At 50.3% G+C, this 20,794-nt stretch overlaps 1 protein-coding gene across 1 annotated transcript in view; it reads left to right on the top strand.

Moving 5' to 3' along the window:
- FBN3 (fibrillin 3) overlaps positions 1–20,794 on the top strand; it is a 248,900-nt gene that overhangs the window by 67,765 nt on the left and 160,341 nt on the right. Inside the window, exon 8 of the mRNA XM_015413252.1 lies at positions 12,109–12,234. Coding sequence (XP_015268738.1) covers positions 12,109–12,234 — 126 coding nt within the window. The remainder of the gene's footprint in view (positions 1–12,108; positions 12,235–20,794) is intronic.

Consider the following 20,794-nt stretch of genomic DNA (forward strand, 5'->3'; position numbering starts at 1 on the left):
TGACTATCCGAGTCAGGTACGTCGACCACCTGGGAAAGGGAATCAGGGACTGTGTCAGCCCACCGTTTGCGCAACTGATCGACATGGCGCTTCATCACTCTACCATCAGTAATTCTCACAGTATAATGGCGGGACCCTAAGATATGAGTTACTGTGGCTGGTAACCATTTGTGTCTGCTTCCGTAGTTCCTGGCATAAACACTTTCCCCTTCAACAAACATCCGGAGTTGGTCAGTGGACTCACTGTTAACAGCGTCGGATGACAACAATGACTTAATAGCCCATCTCCCTCCCCTCCTCAAAGATTTAAGGGGCCCTCCAGCTGATCGGCGGGCCACGTGCTCCCCCCAATCAGCTGGAGGTCCCTTTTAATGTCACAGGAGGAGAGAGGGGCAGCTGTTGTTGTGGGGCGTGCTTCGCATTTGAGGGGGGCGGAGCCCCAGAATGCCCCACTGTAGTTACGGGCCTGCTCTGGATGGGTCTTTGGCCAAAAAATATTCTTTCAAGCTTCCATGAGGGCCAAGGGCTCTGGGCTTTTGACAAGAGATAGTCCCACTGAATACCTTGAAATTTTCTGCTGTCAATGCATGCATAAGATAGATCGGGATGCAGAGAAAATAAACGGGCTGCTGGTGTTGGGCCTCCCAATGGGACTGACTGTTCGTTCAGCGCTGACATGCAATTTTTTTTTTTTTTAAAGTTTGATGCCCAAAACCTGCCCTTTTTGGACAGGTTTTGAGCAGCAATCCACGAGGCGGGGAAAATGTTCAGATTCTGAGCAAGAGGCTATCTTGCAAAATCATTCCACAATGGGGCGGGGGGAAGTATGGGAATAACTAGTTTAGGAGAGAACGGGGGGGATGAGGAAAGATGAGGACAATATGGGGTTGTGAACAAAGTTGTATGGACACAAGGGAAAAAACCCCAGTAACATTGGGGAATGAAAATGGAGCATTAAGGCAATCTGGAAAACTCCTGAGTCTCTACATCACTTCTGGGGAAAACCCAAAAGTGACATACAGTAGCTCTAGGAATCACCACAAATTCTGTGGTAAAACCATAGAGTTTTCCAGTGAGTCCTTGAGCTACCCCACGTCACTTCCAGGTTTTTCATGGAAGTGATGTAGGGACACAGCTGACATTGTGTGCTCCCCATTTCCCCACTCCCAATCCTCCTGTCAGTTTTCAGGCTCAGTCTGACCTGCCTAGAACCTGTGTACCAGTGTGCATGCTTGAGATACTGCCAAACCAGTTTCATAGAGGATAGTTTTATGAATGGCTATTCACCATGATGTCTAAATGGACTTCCTCCCTCAGCAGAATACTCAGGCCCGCCTGGAGATTTTAATGTCAACTGGCTATTAGCAGAACCTCCATATTCAGAGGCAGTATATCTCTGGATGCCAGTTGCTTGGGGGACAGCAACAGGGGGAGGCTCTGTGCCCTGCTTGTAGGCCTTCCCAAGCCACCCACTTGGCCCCTGTAAGAACGAGATCGACTGTGGGTCTGTCCCTCAGGGTTCTTCTGATATCCAGTTCCAGGAGAGATGTGAACCAGTGGGACATGAGTGTGTCTCACACCTTCCCAGCCGCGTTGTGGTTCAGCCAGCCATCGCATCAGTCTCAACCACAGCATCTCTTCCAGAAAGGATATGTTCCCTCCCCCAGGGGGGGCTTCCTTGGCACTTGTGGTTTGGTTTCTTATGGTCATGGAAAGAGAAAGCTGGCTCGTGTTTTCATTGGCAGCAGGCAAGGCTTTAGATGGCAACAGAAGAGGCCTTTGTTCAGGTCCTACAAGGATCATGAAGAGGCCTTTGTTCAGGTCCTACAAGGGGCCGCCTGTAACTTCTGATCGTTGCCATAGTGGGAACCAAAGTGGGGGGTTCGCGGGAATTATGCCCTTGAAGGGAGGCAATGAGGAGAAATTCCGGAACTGAGAAACCAGCATCATCTCTTAGCAAGGATGACCACTGGCCCTTGAACCCAAGGTTTGGGGTTCATATGAATCCAGCCCTCTCTCACCTGGAACTGCAGTAGCTCCGGCTAAATCTATGCGTGCAGTAGAATCAGACGGGAATCCTTTTTTTGTACTCTGTGTCGCCTGTCTGTGCACGGGCACAGATAAAACATTGCAAAAAAAAAAAAAGCAATCTTGGGCTGCGATTACACACACTAAATAATCCACTTTCGATCTACTTTCAAAATCCAGTTGGAAAGTGCATTGAGAGTGGATTGAAGGTCGATTCTGCGCACGTGAGCAGTGGAAACCTGGAGGCAAGTGGTGGTGGTGGAAACTGCCATCAAGTCACAGCTAACTTACAACGACCCCATAGAGCAGGGGTGTCGAACTCATTTGTTACGAGGGCCGGATCTGACATAAATGAGGCCTGGTTGGGCCAAGCCAGGTGTGTCATAAAAGGTAATGCCAGGTGGTGGAGGTATAAACTTTATAAAGGACACAAAACACAAAGGGTTTTGTTTTTTAATTTACAATAAAAACATGCCTAAAACATTAGTTCTGTAAGCTGCAAACCTACTTTTGATTTATTGACATTCGCCACAGAACTCTCATGCTCAAGAGTTCTGAGTCTAGGACCCGGGTTAAAACATGAAATGGCTGAGCGACTGAGAGAGTCTGGCGATGCAAGCGATGATGCAGCAGCAGCAGCAGAACTGGAAGCAGGAGACGGCCAGTTCCACTGCGGGCCTGATGGGAGCCCTCCAGGGGCCTGATCTGGCCTCTAGGCCACATGTTTGACACCCCTTCCGTAGAGTTTTCAAGGCAAGAGTCGTTCAGAGGTGGTTTGCCATTGCTTGCCTCCGTATCACGACCCTGGTATTCCTTAGAGGTTTCCCATTCAAATACTAGTCAGGGCTGACCCTGCTTAGTTTCTGAGATCTGACGAGGTTGAGCTAGCCTGGGGTATCCAGGTCACGGCTGGAGGCAAGTTGTACACACTCCAGTTCCAGAATTAATTTTAGAAACTCTACTAATCATATATAGGGCTGCCAAGTCCCCCCGGGGGGCGATTCCCCCGCTAAAACGGCCCCCAATCCGCCGGTCTGGATCCGGCCGGCGGGGGGAACCCCACCCCCGAAGTGGCCAGAACAGGCCGACGTGCCCAGCGCAGTGACGTCGCCCGGAAGTGGCATAATCATGCTGGGCACATCGCAGGGCGACGCTCTAGCAATCGCCTTTTTAGGGCGATTGCTAGAACGTCGCCCTGTGACATGCCCAGCGTGATTACGTCACTTCCGGGCGACGTCATTGCGGCGCGCGCGAAATTCCCGGACTGGGACTGGGTCCCCCCTGCTATTGCAGGTAAGAGACTTGGCAACACTAATCATATAAAAGTTGATGAGGAGCAGAGTGCAGAATGATAAAGGGAAGGGTCAATGAAAACTCACTCATCCATATCCCTATTCTGAACAAAATTCCAGAACACTAATGTAACCAGTGTTCCCTCTAAGCTGAGTTAGTGTGAGCTAGCTCACAGCTTTTTAGCCTCTAGCTCACACCTTTTTGTCTTAGCTCAGGAAGGAGGGCTCCAGAGCCAACTAATTTATGCAGTAACCACATTGCTCCCTCACAACTTTAATGCCAGCAGCTCACAAAGTAGAATGTTTGCTCACAAGACTCCACAGCTTAGAGGGAACATTGAATGTAACAGGGGCAATTTCTGTCCATCCCGGTTTCCTGCCACACTGTGCTGCTTCTCTGCTCCTCCATTCCCAAAATCCTGTGTAAAACATTTCTCCTCTCCAAATCAAGGTTTTTAAAATTGCACCAACGTTTCCCTTTGTCAACATTTAATTGAGAACTCTTTCTCCACTCAGAAGTTGGAATGTTTGTGAATGTCCTATGGCATTCCAACTGCTCTGAAAACATGGGTCATAGGCAGGCAGGCAGGCGGCAGCTAGTTTTCAGCCATAGTGTCTGTGTGTATGTGTGAGAGGATGTTTATGCCAGATTTTCAAAGATTGACTTTCAAAGGAGAACTTGGTGTGGTTTGGCTGGTATTCCTCCTGCCTCCTTTCTGGGCTTGTTGCTTTTGATGGATTCCCTGGGCACACTCTGGCAGACGCTGGGAATCACGGAGACCCTGTGGGTTTTGCAAAGTGATGTCGCCACGTTCCAAGCTTCTTTGTGGCTTCCTCCTTGGCCCCCGTCCGTGGGCTGTTCCTTCCCATCCTCGTTGCTTTGGAAGCCCAAAAGCATTTCGAGTGAGCTCAAAGCAACGATGACACCTTCCAAAATCAACGTTTGCCTTGAATTCGGCCATTGTCTGGAAGCCCGAATGTGGAGTGTCAGCTTTTAAATTTCAACAGAAACTTGGAAGGAATCGGGGAGTTACTACTCTGAAGAGACAGAGCCAAATACAGTGTGCATATAACACGCACACACAGGCTGTTCGTAGGCGTAACATTTTTGTACAGTGGCAGTGAGACAGAACCTTGGACTTCAATGGACTTTTGGTGTGAGCTGAATCTACTACAGATACTTTGGAAATCCCGAGCATCAGATATCACCCCAGATTTTTATACTTCCAGATAATCTGGTCTTGTTTACAAACACATCAGAAAACCTGCTTTTAAAAACATTTCTGTGCATGCACAGTGTTTCACGCCATTTATTGCAATTAATGCGTATCTTTTATCCCCTCCACATGTTAGATAAAGGGGTCAGTCCCTATGCAAAAGAATAAATGGAGCGCAAGTCTAACATTAAAAATCACAATACTCGGAATCCAATTCAGAAACACTTTAGTCTTCCAGGGTATTCTACTGCTGATCCAACATTAAAGTGCAGAATTAGTGAAAAGTACTGAGACTTACTAGCGATTTCAGCTCTCATACTTTTATTTAGTTCGGAACAAGACAACTAGAACCGGCTCGCAGGCTGGGTTATATGTGCAACAATCCCACACCCAAAACACACCCACACACAAGTGATTGGTCATTATAGTGGCCGAGAGTTCCATGGGATCTCGGCCGGGAGCCTAGCCCCTCCTATTGGTGCAGGCTGGGATCCACTTGGCCCATTGTTCCTGAGAGCGAAGCTCAGCCGCTTCGCATGACCACATGGCGACCTCGCTGCGCACGCGGTCAGAGATGGATACACTACACCCCTCCCCCCTTGGTCCAAAAGACACCCACACACAAAGACCTGCAAATAGGAGGGTGCTTTACGTGGTCTCGTAGAGCGGCAAGGTGCTGGAACCAGGGCAGAAGGGGACACCGTTGCACTCGGCTGAGAGCTGGTCAGTGTTGGCTGCCTTGGGGCAGGTAGCACTGCTTCTCGGGGCACGGCTGTGCTGTCTGCAGGAAGATCGATGGGAGATAAGCCGGGCGCCTCATCAGCCCGGGCCAGGACGTCTGGCAGCAGAGATGGGGCAGCCGCTTTCGGGGTGTCTGGGTCCTCGAGGTCCTCCGGCTCGTACGGCAGAACCCGCTGCTGCAGCTGGTTGATGTGGTGGTGTAGTATCTGTCCGTCCTCGCTGGAGACCTTGTACAATCTGGGTCCCCGGAATCTCACCACTCTGGCTGGAATCCATGGCAGCCCTCACACATAGTTCCGGGCATAGACCAGGTCCTTGGGGGAAAACCCTCGGGCCGCCTTGGGTGACTCCGTGGCCTGTTCTTCTTCTGGGGCTCAATCGGGATGAAGGCGATCCAACCGGGTCGTCAGGCGCCGTCCCAAGAGGAGCTCTGCTGGGCTGTGTCCCATTGCGGTGTGGGGCATTGTTCTCTGGCTGAAGAGGAAGGCTGCCAGCTTGTAGTCCCAGTCCTTAAACTCCAAGCGGTGAAGTGCATCCTTAGTTGTCCAAACCCTGCATTTGGATTGGCCGTTGGTTGCTGGGTGGAACGGGGCCGATCTGATGTGGCGAATTCCATAGTAGCGTGTGAAGTCCTGGAATTCACTAGAGGTGAAGGCCGTGCTGTTGTCTGTGACCAGGGTGTCGGGAATACCCTGGGCACTGAAGATGTGCCACATGGCCCTGATGGTGGCTCTTGAGGAAGTGGATGGTACCGGAACGACCTCGAGCCATTTGCTGTTCGCGTCCACAAGTATAAAAAAAATAGTTGACCCTGGAATGGCCCCCAAAGTCCAAGTGGAGCCGAGACCAGGGCTTGTGTGAGGACTCCCAGGCTCTATCCAGAGCCCAGGCAGGCTCTGGCCGGGATTCTTGGCAGGGCAGACATCTCTTTACCCGGTTCTCGATGTCCCGATCCAGCCCTGGCCACCAGACGTAACTTCTGGCCAAGGCTTTAATCCAGACCACCCCTGGATGTGTCTTGTGGAGCGCCATGAGGACTCATTCCCTTAAAGGGGATGGGATCACCACCCTGCCGCCCCACATCAAGCAGCCTTTGTGGGCCGACAGCTCGTCCTTGTGAGATACAAATGCAGTGAAGTCCGCCCCCCCCCCGGGTCTGTAGGCACCCCCTTCTCACCCAGTCCAAGACATGGCAAAGGATTGGGTCTTTAGCTGTGCGGCGTGCCAGTTTTCAAAAGTGCACCGGTTGATCGGGAAGAGCCTCCAGAAGCGCAACCTGATGAGCTGGTGCCGGGTCCGGATCCATAGATGGCAGCGGGAAATGGCTCAAAGTGTCAGCATGCCCCATCGCTTTCCCGGGCCGATGGACAAGCGCATACTCGTATCCTGCCAAAAAAACAGACCACCGGAGCACCCGGGGAGACATCATCTGCGGGGTTTGGTGGTCGGGGGCCAGTAGGCCGAGGAGCGGTTTATGGTCCGTCAGGATCATGAATGGCTGACCGTACAAGTAATGGTGGATTTTTTCACCCCCGCCACAATAGCCAGCGCCTCCTTGTCAATCTGTGCATAGTTACGCTTTGCAGATGACAAGGTGCGAGAATAATAGGCTACCAGGACCTCCCATCCGTCCGGTAACAGGTGGCCCAGGACCACCCCGACCCCGTAAGAAGAGGCATCGCAAGCAAGGACCACAGGAAGCGCCTCATTGAAATGGGAGAGGACCAAATTGGAGACAAGAAGGTCCTTTACCGCCTGGAAAGCGGCGGCGTGCTCCGGCCCCCAGACCCACGGAGCGTTTTTATCCAGCAGGTGGTGCAGAGGTTCCGCCACCACGGCCTTTAGAGGGAGAAAGGAGTGATAAAAATTTAACAGGCCTAAGAAAGTCTGTAATTCAGTCTTGGATGTAGGCGGGTACACCTGTGGGATAGCTGTTGTCTTTTCTTCCGTGGGGTGAATTCCCTGGGCGTCCACGGCGAACCCCAAGAACTCCACCTTGGGAACCCTGAGCAAGCATTTCTCTCGCTTGGCCTTCAGGCTGGCCATGTCAAAACGCTGGAGCACCGCCCACAGCCGGTCAGCGAAGGTCGAGGCATCTGGGGCCACGATGAGTACGTCATCTAGAAATGGCTGCACTCCTGGAATACCTTTTAACAAATTGTCCATGAAAGATTGAAAGATGCCCGGTGCGACCAATATCCCAAACTGGAGTCTGTGTACTTTCTTTTTCTTCCCCAAAGTCTCTGAAAGCCCCCTTGTGTGTCGCTATCATTTGGGCTTCTGTCGTGGCAGCATCCACTGGCAGTTGCTGGTAGGCCTGGGCCAAGTCCAGTTTGCCGAAGATCCGCGCTCCTGCCATGTGCGGCTAACACGTGGCTAACCACCGGTACAGGATAAGCGTGGTCTTGGAGGGCTTTGTTCAATGTGCACTTTGTTCAATGTGCACTTTGTTCAAATCCGCACTTCGCCATTAGGCTTGACCGGGGTGACTATCAGAGTCACCCACCGTGCAGAAGCGATGGGCTCTAACACCCCCTGGGCAATCAAGCGATCAAGCTCTGCCTCGATCTTTGGCCTCATCGCAATAGGGGGGTGTCTGACCTTGACCCTGACGGGGCGGATGGCCAGGTCGAGGTCTAAGGATATGGGGGCCCGGTGTATCTGCCGAGTGTGCCGTCAAAAACCCTGGGGAACTCATTGCACACAGCCGCAAAATCCTCAGCCCATAGCTAATTCACCCCCATGATCGTCAATCCCAGGGGCCCGAACCAGGAAAGTCCCAGCAGACTGGAGAGCCTCCCCACCACCAGCAGCAAGTTCAGTTTTCCATGGAAGTCCTGAAACTGCACTGTAAACTTGCCCCAGCGCCGAACCGCCACAGGGTTCTTCTTAAAGTCCCGTAGCCTAAACCCCTGTGGCTTACGCAGAGGGGGTCCCCCCTGTGGGCAGAGTGAGCGCAGAGTTTCATCGGAAATTATCGAATAGGAAGAGCCAGAGTCAATTTCCATACTGCAGGGAGACCCTTCTATTAACACCATAACATGTACCTTATTTGGGCTATCGGGGGGCAAGTTACATACCTGGTGCTGCTGGTGATGGGCAGAGAGGGTATGAAGGTCAGTGTGTGGGTCTGATGCTGTCTGGTGAGCAGAAGTTTTCTGGGGCTGTTTCCAGGAACGGCAGACCCTGGTGAATGGCCCGGCTTGTTGCAGGAGCGGCAGACTGTGTCCCTGAAGCGGCACATCCTGCGTTCATGTGCCTCTCCGCAGCTGGCACAGGAAGACGATGAAGAGGAGGCTTTGGCCGAGGACGGTTCCCCCGAGCGATGCTGCTGTTGGGATGAACGGCGGCGTACCTGGAGCACTTCCTCATCTTCTGAGTCGTCCAACTTGAGGGCTGCTTGAGTGCGATGGACCACCCGCACGCAGCGGTCTTGATGCACCTTTTCGTAGGCGGTCTTGATGCACCTTCCCGGAGCACCTTGTCTAGGTTCAGGTCATCCTGGCTAACTAGTTTCCTCCGAAGCTTGGGTTACCGGAGACACAAGAGGAACTGGTTTAGCAAGGCGTCCGCCAGGTCGGGAAACGAGCACCTGGTGGCCACCCGCCGGAGCCCGGCCAACAACTCGTAAGCCGGCTCGTCTGGCCCCTGGACCCGTGCAAAGAAGTCCATGCGCTCAACAAACTTTGTGGGCTTTGGTGAAAGGTGGTTGGTCAGCGCTTTCACCAGCGCCACGTATGATTTGTCCTTAGTCTGTTTAGGCACAATCAGGTCCTTTAGCAGCAAGACGGTGTCTATGCCTGAGGACTGGAGGAGATGGGCCTTCTTCTTACCCGGATCTACGATGTGATGGCAGTCGAAGTAACTCTCCAGGATCTCTAGCCAGGTCTCCCACTGTGCAGGGCAGGAGATATCGAAAGCGGCAATGCTTTCCTGGGAGGTAGCCATCGTGCTGCTTCCACGTGGTGATGATAGCTCGGGAACGGAGGTGGCGGTGGCCGGAGCGAGTCGGAAAGCGCTGCTGCTCTCGGGGTCAGCAGGGTGAGGTACGGAGCAAGGAGCGGTGCGATGAGCCGCTACCGGCGCACCCAGGCACGATGCGGAGTGGCGTGTAGCAGTCTCGGTGCTGGGGCTCGATGCAGTGCTCGAATCTTCGTCCGAGTCATTGTTCATGGGAGTTAGAATCCCACCTTCGTCACCAGTGAAAAATACTGAGACTTACTAGCGATTTCAGCTCTCATACTTATATTTAGTTCAGAACAAGACAACTAGAACCGGCTCGCAGGCCGGTTTATATGTGCTACAGTCCGACACCCAAAACACACCCACACACAAGTGATTGGTTATTATAGTGGCCGAGAGTTCCATGGGTTCTCGGCCAGGAGCCTAGCCCTCCTATTGGTGCGGGCTATGATACGCTTGGCCCATTGTTCCTGAGAGCGAAGCTCAGCCACTTCGCATGACCGCATGGCGACCTCACCATGCACGCGGTCGGAGATGGATACATTACAGTTAGGATTCATTAAAAAGATTCGGTACTATTTCCCTCCCAGGTTTGAGCAAGAATTTGGAATTTCTCAGCCACTACAGGTGCTGGTATCTTAGTACCTCCCAAGTTTTACAGATGTTAATAATACATTTTGCTAGCCTCTATAGGGCCTCTGTACTTTTCTAACTGTATCTTGCTATAATGTCTCACCCCATCCTCTCCTCAATTAGCTTTGTCATTAATCTCATTTTACCTGTCTATCAAGAGTTGGGAGTGATTTGTTATCCCTCCCACGTTTCTGTTGTTTGTAGTGTACAGGATTAACCCACTCAGTCCAGTCCAGGAATGTGAGGGAACCCTGTACTTTTAGCACATTAAACAACAACCACGAGGTAGTCTATACCCTCTCTGGTTTTCAGAACAATTTGCCACCAGAATCTCTTTCAATAGTCCCTGCCTTTCCTAAGGGAAGAGATTCAAGCCCTTAGTTGGCATCTGGGGTTTGCACCTCAGCAGCTCTACTCAGAGATGCACACTTTCCTAAGGGAAGAGATTCAAGCCCTTAGTTGGCATCTGGGGTTTACACCTCAGCAGCTCTACTCAGAGATGCACACTTTACTCTTAATAAAGGTAGTTTATGTGGTCAGCATCAGCCACAAGATTTAGCCTTTGAGTTCAATTACACATCAGAAACAAGTAGAAATTAGAAGGATCTTTATTCAGTACAGAGCATAGCAAAAGACTATTAGGATACCAAAATAACAAAATCTATGGCTATTTGCCTTAACCACACATTAATGAGATTCATAGTTACCAAATTCAGGAACATCCAACAGTCCAAGGATATACCAAGGGATTTTGAAGGGAAATCCCATCTTGCACAAGCATGTGGTCCAATTCACAAAGCAGCTCTTTGTTTCCCAAGAGACAGCATTTCAGGTGCAATAAACAGACAATGGCAAGAGGAGAGAAGAGAGCGAAAGAGAGCACAAGAGAGACACTCTCATAGAGATCAACAGAAATTATACCCCAATTCCAATCATAATCAGCTGTGGCCATCAGCCAATCACGAGTGGACAGGGTGTGTGCCCAATTGTTGGTTGTCATAGCTGCGTGTGGGGATAGGCTAGGGGTTTGTAGGCCCTGCCTGCAGTCAGGTGACCCAAACCCCAGCGTCTTCATTGCCTATGTTACATGGTCAACGTAGACCAGGAGCCTTCAAGTTTAGCTTTTAGCATGGAAGTGTGAAGAATGTGGGTTGTAAAGTTGCTCAGGCCATCTGGCCTCACCATTTGGCTTGCAACAGGAAATAAGGCACAGCCTGTCATCAGAATGTAATCACAGGAGAAGGCATGTGGATTTAGAAAGCAATATTTCTATACAGTAGTCTTAAGCAATGTTCCCTCTAAGCTGTGGAGTCCTGTGAGCAAAAATTCTACTTTGTGAGCTACTGGCATTAAAGTTGTGAGTGAGCCATTTGGCTACAACATAAATTAGTTTGCTCTGGAGCCATCCTTCCTGAGCGAAGACAAAAATGTGTGAGCCGGAGGTTAAAATCTGAGAGCTAGCTCACACTAACTCAGCTTAGAGGGAACACTGGTCAAGTATAAATGTATCTGCCAAATGGATATATGCCTGTTCTAGATTGCCCAGTCTAGCCCAATCTCGTCAGACCTTGGAAATTAAGCAGGGTCGGTCCTGATTAGTATTTGGATGGGAGACCACCAAGGAAGTACAAGGTTGCTACGCAGAGGTAGCACACTTTTCACCACCCTCAACAGATATATGCTCCATGCATCTGAAGAACTGAGCTCCGACTCACAAAACATTATGGTGGAATCCACAGAGTCTTTAAGGTGCTGCTGGACATCAGCTGCTAGCATCCACCCTCTCTGTATCCCTGGTTCCAAGACTCAGGTGGAGAGCCAGTTTGGTATAGTGGTTAGGAGTGCGGACTCTGACCTGGGAAAACTGGATGATACTCCACTCCTCCACATGCAGCTGCTGGTGTGACCTTGGGTCAGTTACAAGTTATTTCAGAGCTGTTCTCTCAAGGGCAGTTCTCGAAAGAGCTCTCTCAGCTCCACCTACCTCACGGGGTGTCTGTTGTGGGGAGGGGAAGGGAAAGGGATTATAAGCTGCTCCGAGACTCCTTTGGGTAGTGAAGGGAAGGGTATAAATTCAATCTCTTCTTCTTCTCCTTTCAAATGCCTGTTTCTCTTTCATTTGTACCTCCCAGGACTCTGCCCCTTCCCCGTACCTTGCTCATTCAGGGGACTGTTTGCAGTTGTTAAGACTTGTCAGTTGCTCATTCACCATGCTGTCAATTGCTCTTCCCCAGATGTGGATGAGTGTACCAGTATCTCCAGCGTGTGCGATGGTGGTGAGTGCACCAACACGGCTGGCAGTTACGTCTGTGCCTGCCCACGAGGCTTCATGACCAGTCCGGATGGATCCCGCTGTGTGGGTAAGATGGCAACTCTTTGCCTCACCTATCATGGGCTTATCAGTCTTCTGTGCCGGGGTGGTGGCAGTAGATGTGTAGCTTATCTTGCCCAGAAGAATAGATTCAAAGTGGCTTTACGGTATTAAAGGCTACTTCTCCATGTGGATTTTTCCCCTCTGTATAGAACACTTCATATGCCAGAGGTCCCCAACTGATTTTTAAAATATTGCTTTGGTGGCAGCTGCTACCACAGCACACGGATCTTCACTGTGTGACTGAAGGTAAGCCATGGCAGTCAGTTTAGGGCAACCATTTTGTGGTGGTGCCCACCATGCTGTATCAGAATTCCAAAGGTGCGTACAGGCTCGAAAAGGTTGAGGACCCCTGGCGTACACCCACACACACCCATTTGGGGGGAGTTTCCAAACTCAACTTTGGGAGCCATCTGGGACTTTCTTCCTTGAGCCAGATGAAAGGAAAAACTCCTGGTATTTTTGCATTTGTATGTGCGCGTGCGCCCATGCCTGGAAGTCATGGAAACCTCTGACAACTCCTACTGGGGCACGGGGGATGTTCAGAGAAGTGGCTTGATGGCCTCCCTCTGACCTCCCAACCCTGGTATTCTCTGGAGGTCTCCCATCCAAATACTTGCCAGGTTTGGCCCTGCTTAGCTATCCAGGTCAGGGCAAAAGCAAAAACTCTTGATGTGGCTCAAAGGAGGAAGTGCGGGGTGGTTGTAGGCGAAGCGTCCATGTGTCAGCTCCACCTGCAGCCCCTCTGGGGAGGAGGGAGTGGATCTAAGCGCCACCTTCAAAATGGCAGAACCAAGCTACACATCCCGCCTCTTTTCAGCCCTCAAACAGGCTGTTTTTCAGTTCATAGCTGAGCCGTGGTGTCAACTGCGGCTCAGCTGTGAAGGGAGAAAGGGGGGCATTGCTGGGCTACGGCGGGGGGGGGCTGGCTTGATTGTTGGTGTGTTAGCGGCAGGGACAGCAGCAAGAGGCACAGGGATGGGGGTTGCAGATGATGTCCCTGCCCACCCTCACCACATTCGCTGCTCCCCCCCCCATGTGGAAATATCAAAATCATAATGGCAGTAGAACCCTCCCCTCAAAAAAGAATGGATTGTAACACAATCCAAGGACACTTTACCCCAAACAAATAATCCACCCAGCAGCATCTGTAAAGGTTCCATAACACCATTGGTCAACTGAACAGTCTCATCTCCTCTGACGGGCAGCTCCAAGGTCTCCAGCCAAGAGGGGTTTATCCCAGCACCCACCCCCTGAGAATCCTTCTTTAACTCGAGAGGCCGTAGAACCGAAGACCTTCTGCTGAACTCCGGCCCCTCTGGCTGAAAGGAGAAGGCCACTGTTGTCGATCTTGGCTTGTGGCGATCATAGACTGCTGCCTTCTACCCAGGGCCGGCCCGTGGTTTTTCAGCACCCTAGGCAAAAGTAGCGCCCCCCCAAGGGCCGGTCAGGGACTAGTTTCATGCAGGGCTTGGGGGGGCTTTTGGTGGTGGGGCGGGTGCAGTTTGGCGCCCCTAAGGGCCGGCCCGCTCTAGGCAAACGCCTAGTTCGCCTTGTGAGCAAGCCGGCCCTGCTTCTACCATCAAGACGATTCATCCCTGCATTTCTTTGTCTGACTGGCAGGGGCTCCCCAGGGTTTCAAGAAAGGCCTTCTTCCCAAGATCCTTTTAGCTAGGGTTCAAGCCTTGGATCTTCTGTCTGCAAACATGTGCTGACTGTGAGACTCCAAGCTACAGAGGGTTGGGTGTGGGGCTTGGGGAAAGCAGACTTTGGGGGGGTGGAGGGTGCTCAGGGGGCCTGTGATACCATAGTCTTCTCCAAAGCTGCCACACCAAAGCAATCTGGCTTCAGTCGTTCATGTTCTTGGACCAGGACTGGCTTTTCTTCTCTGCACTGTGTTTACCAGTGCTCATCATCTCCATCCATACAGCCCACTGAACTCATACATCCAGTTGCCCTGCCCTGAGCTCTTGCCCACCCGTCGTCTGTATTCTGTTGTGAATTGAATTTTATCACAGGTCAATATGTGTCGCCAAGTCACTGTCACCCAGTCTAACCTACCTGGCAGGGTTGTTGTGATGATAAAGTGTGGGGGGGGTAGAAGAACCATGCAAGTTGCCCTGAGCTCTTTGGAGAAAGAACAGCATCAAAACTGAATCTCATCACAGATCAATATGTGCGGTTCAATCACTGTCACTCGGCCTATCCTGCCTGTCAGGGTTGTTGCCAGGGCTTTTTTTGTAGAAAAAGTCCAGCAGGAACTCATTAGCATAATAGGCCACACCCAACAACAGAAACTCATTAGCATATTAGGCCACACCCCGTGTTACCAGAAGTGTGGTCATCCAGCCACACCCACCTTTCCCTTCTTATTCTGTTTACCTTGTTTGTTGTCAAAGCCCAGGGCTTTTTTTGTAGCAGGAACCCTTTGCATGTTAGGCCACACACCCCTAATGTAGCCAATCCTAATGAGTTCCTGCTGTTGGGTGGGGCCTATTATGCTAATGAGCTCCTGCTGGGCGTGGCCAACTCGGGAGCCAGCCGGAACTCCGTTCCTGCCCAAAAAGAGCCCTGGTTGTTGCGATGGTAAAATGAAGGGGGGGTGGTGGTGGTGGAAGAAACTTGCAAGTTGCCTTGAGGTCTTTGGAGAAAGAACAGCATCGAAATTAGCAGGCGGCTGAGTGGAACTTCCGTGTTCAGGGGCAGTGTATCAGTTGCTGCAGGAGAGTTAGCCTCCATGCCCTATATGTCAGTCTCCTGAGGGCTTTTCTCACTTTTTTTTTTAACGTTATGGACAATGAAGTCCTTTCAGGGCTGCAAAAAAAAAATGTCTAGCAAACATCGAGTGAAATTAATTAGAGAGCCCAGCTTTTAAAAATAACTCCGAGCTCCTCAAGGGGGTCGCTTGCCTCACTGACTGAATCTCCGCTCCACCACGTCATGCGGTGAGCCAGTTTCCCCCCGGAGCGAACATGTGTTGTCATTCGTTGGGACGAACAATATTTTTTCTGGCAAGCGAGGCAGCCGCCCCGGTAGGTCCTCGGCTTGCATTCCATCTTTTTTGAAAGGTTCCTTTGTTCGACAGGCTGGGTCTAAATTCCTCGAAGAGCACCGGAGCCATCTTAGACTTCACAGGGTAGAGATTATGATTATTATTTTACAAAATAAGAAACCCCCCAATATGAATAGTGACCTTTAAAAAAAACCAAAAAACCCTAAGCACTGCAAGGAGTATTTTCAGACCCGAATTCCATCACTAGAACTGCTTCCTGCACTCCGAGTAGGAAATTAGTTCAGCTGTGCTTGAGAAAAAGGTGGTTCTCCTTCAGTGGGGGAAGTCATCCAAACTGGTGTGGTCACACCTCCTCTCGCTCCAGGTAGGGCTATACAAATTTCGGTGTGCTTTTCCAGGACAGAGTGAGGGCGCCCTTTCAGTTTGAATAGCCCTGCCACTCCAGCAGGACACCGTAGCCTCGCTCAGCTTACCCGCTTAAAAAAAAGGGACACTTTTACCCCTGAGTCAGATGGATCCCAGCAAGAAAGAATGGAGGACCACTCTTCCAAAAAGATTCAGGGTTCCGGGCCTATGAAGAAAAAAGATTGGTTAAAGGAGAACCCTCCCCATCCAACGCTTTGGAAAAGGGAAGTGTTATGTCCTGAGATCGAGGCAGCGTTTCAAACAAGTGATTTCTTTATTAGCTCAGAACACAGACAAACAACAACACATAGAACGACCCAACTATATACAGTTTGAACCAGGGAAACCACACCTCCTGAAACAATAACATCCAATCAACAATGAGTGCTTGGGTCCAATGGGAATTGTTCCCGCTGGAAGTGAGAGTCTTTCCAGATTGGTCTGCTTGTGACAGCGACCAATCCGGTTGTGTAGTTTAGGATGCTGTCTGTGGAGCTTGTGACTGAAGCTCACGCTTGCGAAACTACACAATTAACCCAATACGTAACAGGGAGGGGCAGGCAAAACTGATGTCTCCTTCCTCTAAGCTGACGGGGAGATCAGGAAGGTCCGAGGCTTCAGACCTCCCCCTGACTCCCACGATGAAGACAACCTGCCTCAACTAGACCAGAAAGGGTCAGGACGGCTTGAGGTGGCCAAGGAAGAGCACTGCCGTGCCGAAAAGGATGCTGCTGGGCTCACTGGGGGATCGGTGATAGCTAGCGGCCAGAGTTTCATAGGCAATGAAGAAAAAGAAGAAGAGATTGGATTTACACCCCGCCCTTCACTCAGAGTCTCAGAGCAGCTTACAACCTCCTTTCCCTTCCCCTCCCCACAACAGACACCCTGTGAGGTAAAAGAAGAAGAAAAGATTGGATTTATACCTTGCCCTTCACTACCTGAAGGAGTCTCAAAGTGGCTTACAAACTCCTTTCCCTTCCCCTCCCCACAACAGACACCCTGTGAGGTAGGTGGGGCGGAGAGAGCTCTTGACAGAAACGGCTCTTTTTCAAGGACAGCTGTGCCAGAACTACGACTTTCCCAAGGTCATCCAGCAGCTGCAAGTGGAGGAGTGAGGAATCAAACCCGGTTCTCCCAGATTAGAGTCCGCGCACTTAACCACTACACCAAACCGGCTCTCATGATGAGTCTACCCCCACTTCAGATCCTCAGGGTCTTATCGGAGGGCTTTTCCGAGGCCAAGGCCCCAGGCAGTATCCCTTTTCTGCAGGCCCCGTCTGCCTCTACAGGCCTAGCCACAGTAGTTGGAGCATCAAATATGGTGGATGTGCCATTTCCCCACGTGTTTTTCGGGCAGCCACAGGCAGACTGGATCTCACAGGACTGGAGGCCCCCCTTTCATGTCCCCCAATGACCATTCAACAGCCAGAAATAGGGGGGCGAAAGATCAGGAGAAGGGAGATCTGAGGCATCTAAGGGAAACGACAGCTGAGGGGTGATATGATCGATGTCTATAAGATTATGCATGGGATACAGCAGGTAGAGAAAGAGGTACTTTTCTCCCTTTCTCACAATACAAGAACTCGTGGGCATTCCATGAAATTGCTGAGCAGTTGGGTTAGAACAGATAAAAGGAAGTACTTCTTCACCCAAAGAGTGATTAACACATGGAATTCACTGCCACAGGAGGTGGTGGCGGCTACAAGCATGGGCAGCTTCAAGAGGGAATTGGATAAGCATATGTGGCAGAGGTCCATCAGGGTCTATTAGCCACAAGGTATAGAGAGGAACTCTCAGTCTGGGGCACGGGATGCTCTGTATTCTTGGTGCTTGGGGGGGGCAACAGTGGGAGGGCTTCTAGTGTCCTGGCCCCACTGCTGGACCTCCTGATGGCACCTGGTATTTTTGGCCACTGTGTGACAGAGTGTTGGACTGGATGGGCCATTGGCTTGATCCAACATTGGCTTCTCTAATGTTCTTATGTCTGCGGCAAGGGATGCTCTGTATTCTTGGTGCTTGGGGGTGCAACAGTGGGAGGGGCTTCTAGTGTCCTGGCCCCACTGCTGGACCTCCTGATGGCACCTGGTATTTTTGGCCACTGTGTGACAGAGTGTTGGACTGGATGGGCCATTGGCTTGATCCAACATTGGCTTCTCTAATGTTCTTAAAATAACAGTCATTTTAAATACTCCTAAAACACTGAAACATGATCTGATAAAATGAGAGCAAAGTTATTTATAATACAGCTTAGCTGACCATATGTTCCAATGGTATTCATTAGTACGTTTGATTTATTTTATTAATTTATACCCAGTCTTACTCCCCAATGGGGAGCCAAAGCAGCCTACACCATTCTTCCTTCCTCCATTTTATCATTGCAACAACCAGCCTTTAAGGTGGGTGAGGCTGAGCGACTGCACTGAAGTAATCCAGAGAGCTTCTGTGGCAGAGTGGGGATTTCAACCTGAGTTTCCTGAATTGTAGCCTGATGCTGTATCCATTATACCACACTAGTTTTCTGAAACATTGTCATAAGTAAGCTGACTGTAAACTATTAGCTGAAGACAAGTGTCTATTTTTACTACATTTTGGAGTGGGAATGACCAGTATTTGTCTGAAAAACAATTGAATAGACTTGTTTTATAAGTTCAGGATGTCATAAAAATATTCTGAAGGTGAAGTGGCAGTATCGGACTTCAAAAACATGCACATTCTGTGCATACTTTCTTACCACCAGTAGCCTGCCTCGTTGCTGGGGGAAATTAGCTATGAGACAGAGAAGGCCAGAGGGGTACCAGGGACAGCACACCTATGTATACCAAGGTCCAGTCCAGTAGGAAGACTCCAGATTTGAAGAGTCAATCAAATGGTTTTTATTAAAGAATTTTCCCTGATTACAATCATACTGAGCAGACAAGAAAGAGCACACAATTCAGAACTAAGAAATTAAAAAGTGATGATAGTGATTGTATATGGAGCAGAGGTCCATCAGTGGCTATTAGCCACAAGGTATAGACAGGAGCTCTTGGTCTGGGGCAAGTGATGCTCTGTCTTCTTGGTGCTTGGGGGTGCAACAGTGGGAGGGTTTCTAGTGTCCTGGCCCCACTGCTGGACCTCCTGGTGGCACCTGGTATTTTTGGCCACTGTGTGACAGAAGAGTGTTGGACTGGAGGGGCCTTTGGCCTGATCGAACCTTGGCTTCTCTTATGTTCTTATATGGAGCAGAGGTCCATCAGGGGCTCTTAGCCACAAGGTATAGATAGGAACTCTGAGTCTGGGGCAGGTGATGCTCTGTATTCTTGGTGCTTGGGGGTGCAACAGTGGGGGGGCTTCTAGTGTCCTGGCCCCACTGCTGGACCTCCTGATGGCACCTGGTATTTTTGGCTACTGTGTGACAGAAGAGTGTTGGACTGGAGGGGCCATTGGCCTGATCGAACCTTGGCTTCTCTTATGTTCTTATATGGAGCAGAGGTCCATCAGTGGCTATTAGTCACAAGGTATAGACAGGAGCTCTCGGTCTGGGGCAAGTGATGCTCTGTCTTCTTGGTGCTTGGGGGTGCAACAGTGAGAGGGTTTCTAGTGTCCTGGCCCCACTGCTGGACCTCCTGATGGCACCTGGTATTTTTGGCCACTGTGTGACAGAAGAGTGCACACACACACACACACACACACACACAAGATATGTATTTATATTGGTGATTTTTTACTAGTTACAGTTATTAAAGGTGTTGAAGTTATTTTTCGAGCTGAACGGTATTGCTATTTTATGTCTGGGCTATTTTATGTCTGGAAGGGCATCCTCACTCTGTCCTGGAAAGGCACAAAAAAAAATTGCATAGCCTTTCCTAGACTGAGAAGAGGTGTGACCAGGGGTCATTTAGTAGAAAAAGAGGTGCAGGAGCTCATTAGCAAAACTTATTAGCATAACATATTTGCATATGCCACACCCCCTGACATCACCGGAAGTGTGTCAGAAGGCAACACCCACCGCTCAGGCTCCACTGGACTGTTTTGGATTGCTAGCTATCGGGGGTGTGTGTGTGCAGATCTGTCCTCGCAGAAGAGGGAGAGCTTGTACCTGAATAAAACTTGGTCTTAAAGGTGTCACTGGACTGTTTTGGACCGGGGGGCTGGGGGATGGGGCTCTGCAACTTACCTGGCTGCTTCTTGCTCTGACTGAGGGCTGCTGGGAGTGGGGGGTGGGGCTTGTTGCTTGTGCCCGCCCCCTGGGCTCTTTACTGCTGGAACTCCGCTCCTGTGAGCTCCTGCAGGAAATGACCCCTGGGTGTGACCTAACCAATTTAGATGACTTCACCCCACTGAAGAGAAAAAGCCTTCAGGTAAGCCCAATGTTTGTTTCTAGCCAAGCCCGTATAAACCATGGGGACCAGAGGGACTAGAAACCCAGAAGTAGCATGTCCTCAGCTCCTAAACTGGGCACATCAAGAATTGTTATGGGTTTTGTGGAGGGACCTCAGAGGGGTACAAGGCCAGAGAGTCCGCCCTCCAAAGCAGCCATTTTCTCCAGGGAAACTGATCTCTGTAGTCTGGAGTTCAGTAGTAATTTCAGGAGATCTCCCAGCCCCACCTGGAGGTTGGCAACTGTAGTTGTGTCATTTATCCAGAATGTGCCTAAGTCTCCCAGGCCTGCTGTCAGTGGCAGGGAGTAGCAACAAGCAGCCATCAAAGAACCAACTACCAATTATTTATTATTAAGCTGTTGAAGATTTTCTGGGTTGTGAGGCCGTGGTCTTGGCATTGTAGGACCTGACGTTTTGCCAGTAGCTGTGACTGGCATCCTCAGAGGTATAACACAGAAAGATGGAGTACTCTCTGTGTCAAGGTGAGAAGAAAATGGTAGGCAAGTAATTTATATCTACTCAGGAAAGTGGGGTAGGGCTGAGTCATTATCTTTTTCCCCCCCACAAAACTTTTATTTTGGGATATAATATCACATTTAACATTTAGTTTCACTTTTCAAATACCCATATTTCCCTTCCCCCCTCCCTTACTAATGGCTTCCCGCAGTGCTCAACCCTTTTTCCCTTTACACTTCATATATTTACTTCAGTATTTTAACTTCTATTACAAGATAACATTTCTATCAATATTGTTCTAAATACAATAAATT

The sequence above is a fragment of the Gekko japonicus genome, unplaced genomic scaffold (assembly GCF_001447785.1).
Source record: "Gekko japonicus isolate JY-2015 unplaced genomic scaffold, Gekko_japonicus_V1.1 scaffold914, whole genome shotgun sequence".
NCBI lineage: Eukaryota > Metazoa > Chordata > Lepidosauria > Squamata > Gekkonidae > Gekko > Gekko japonicus.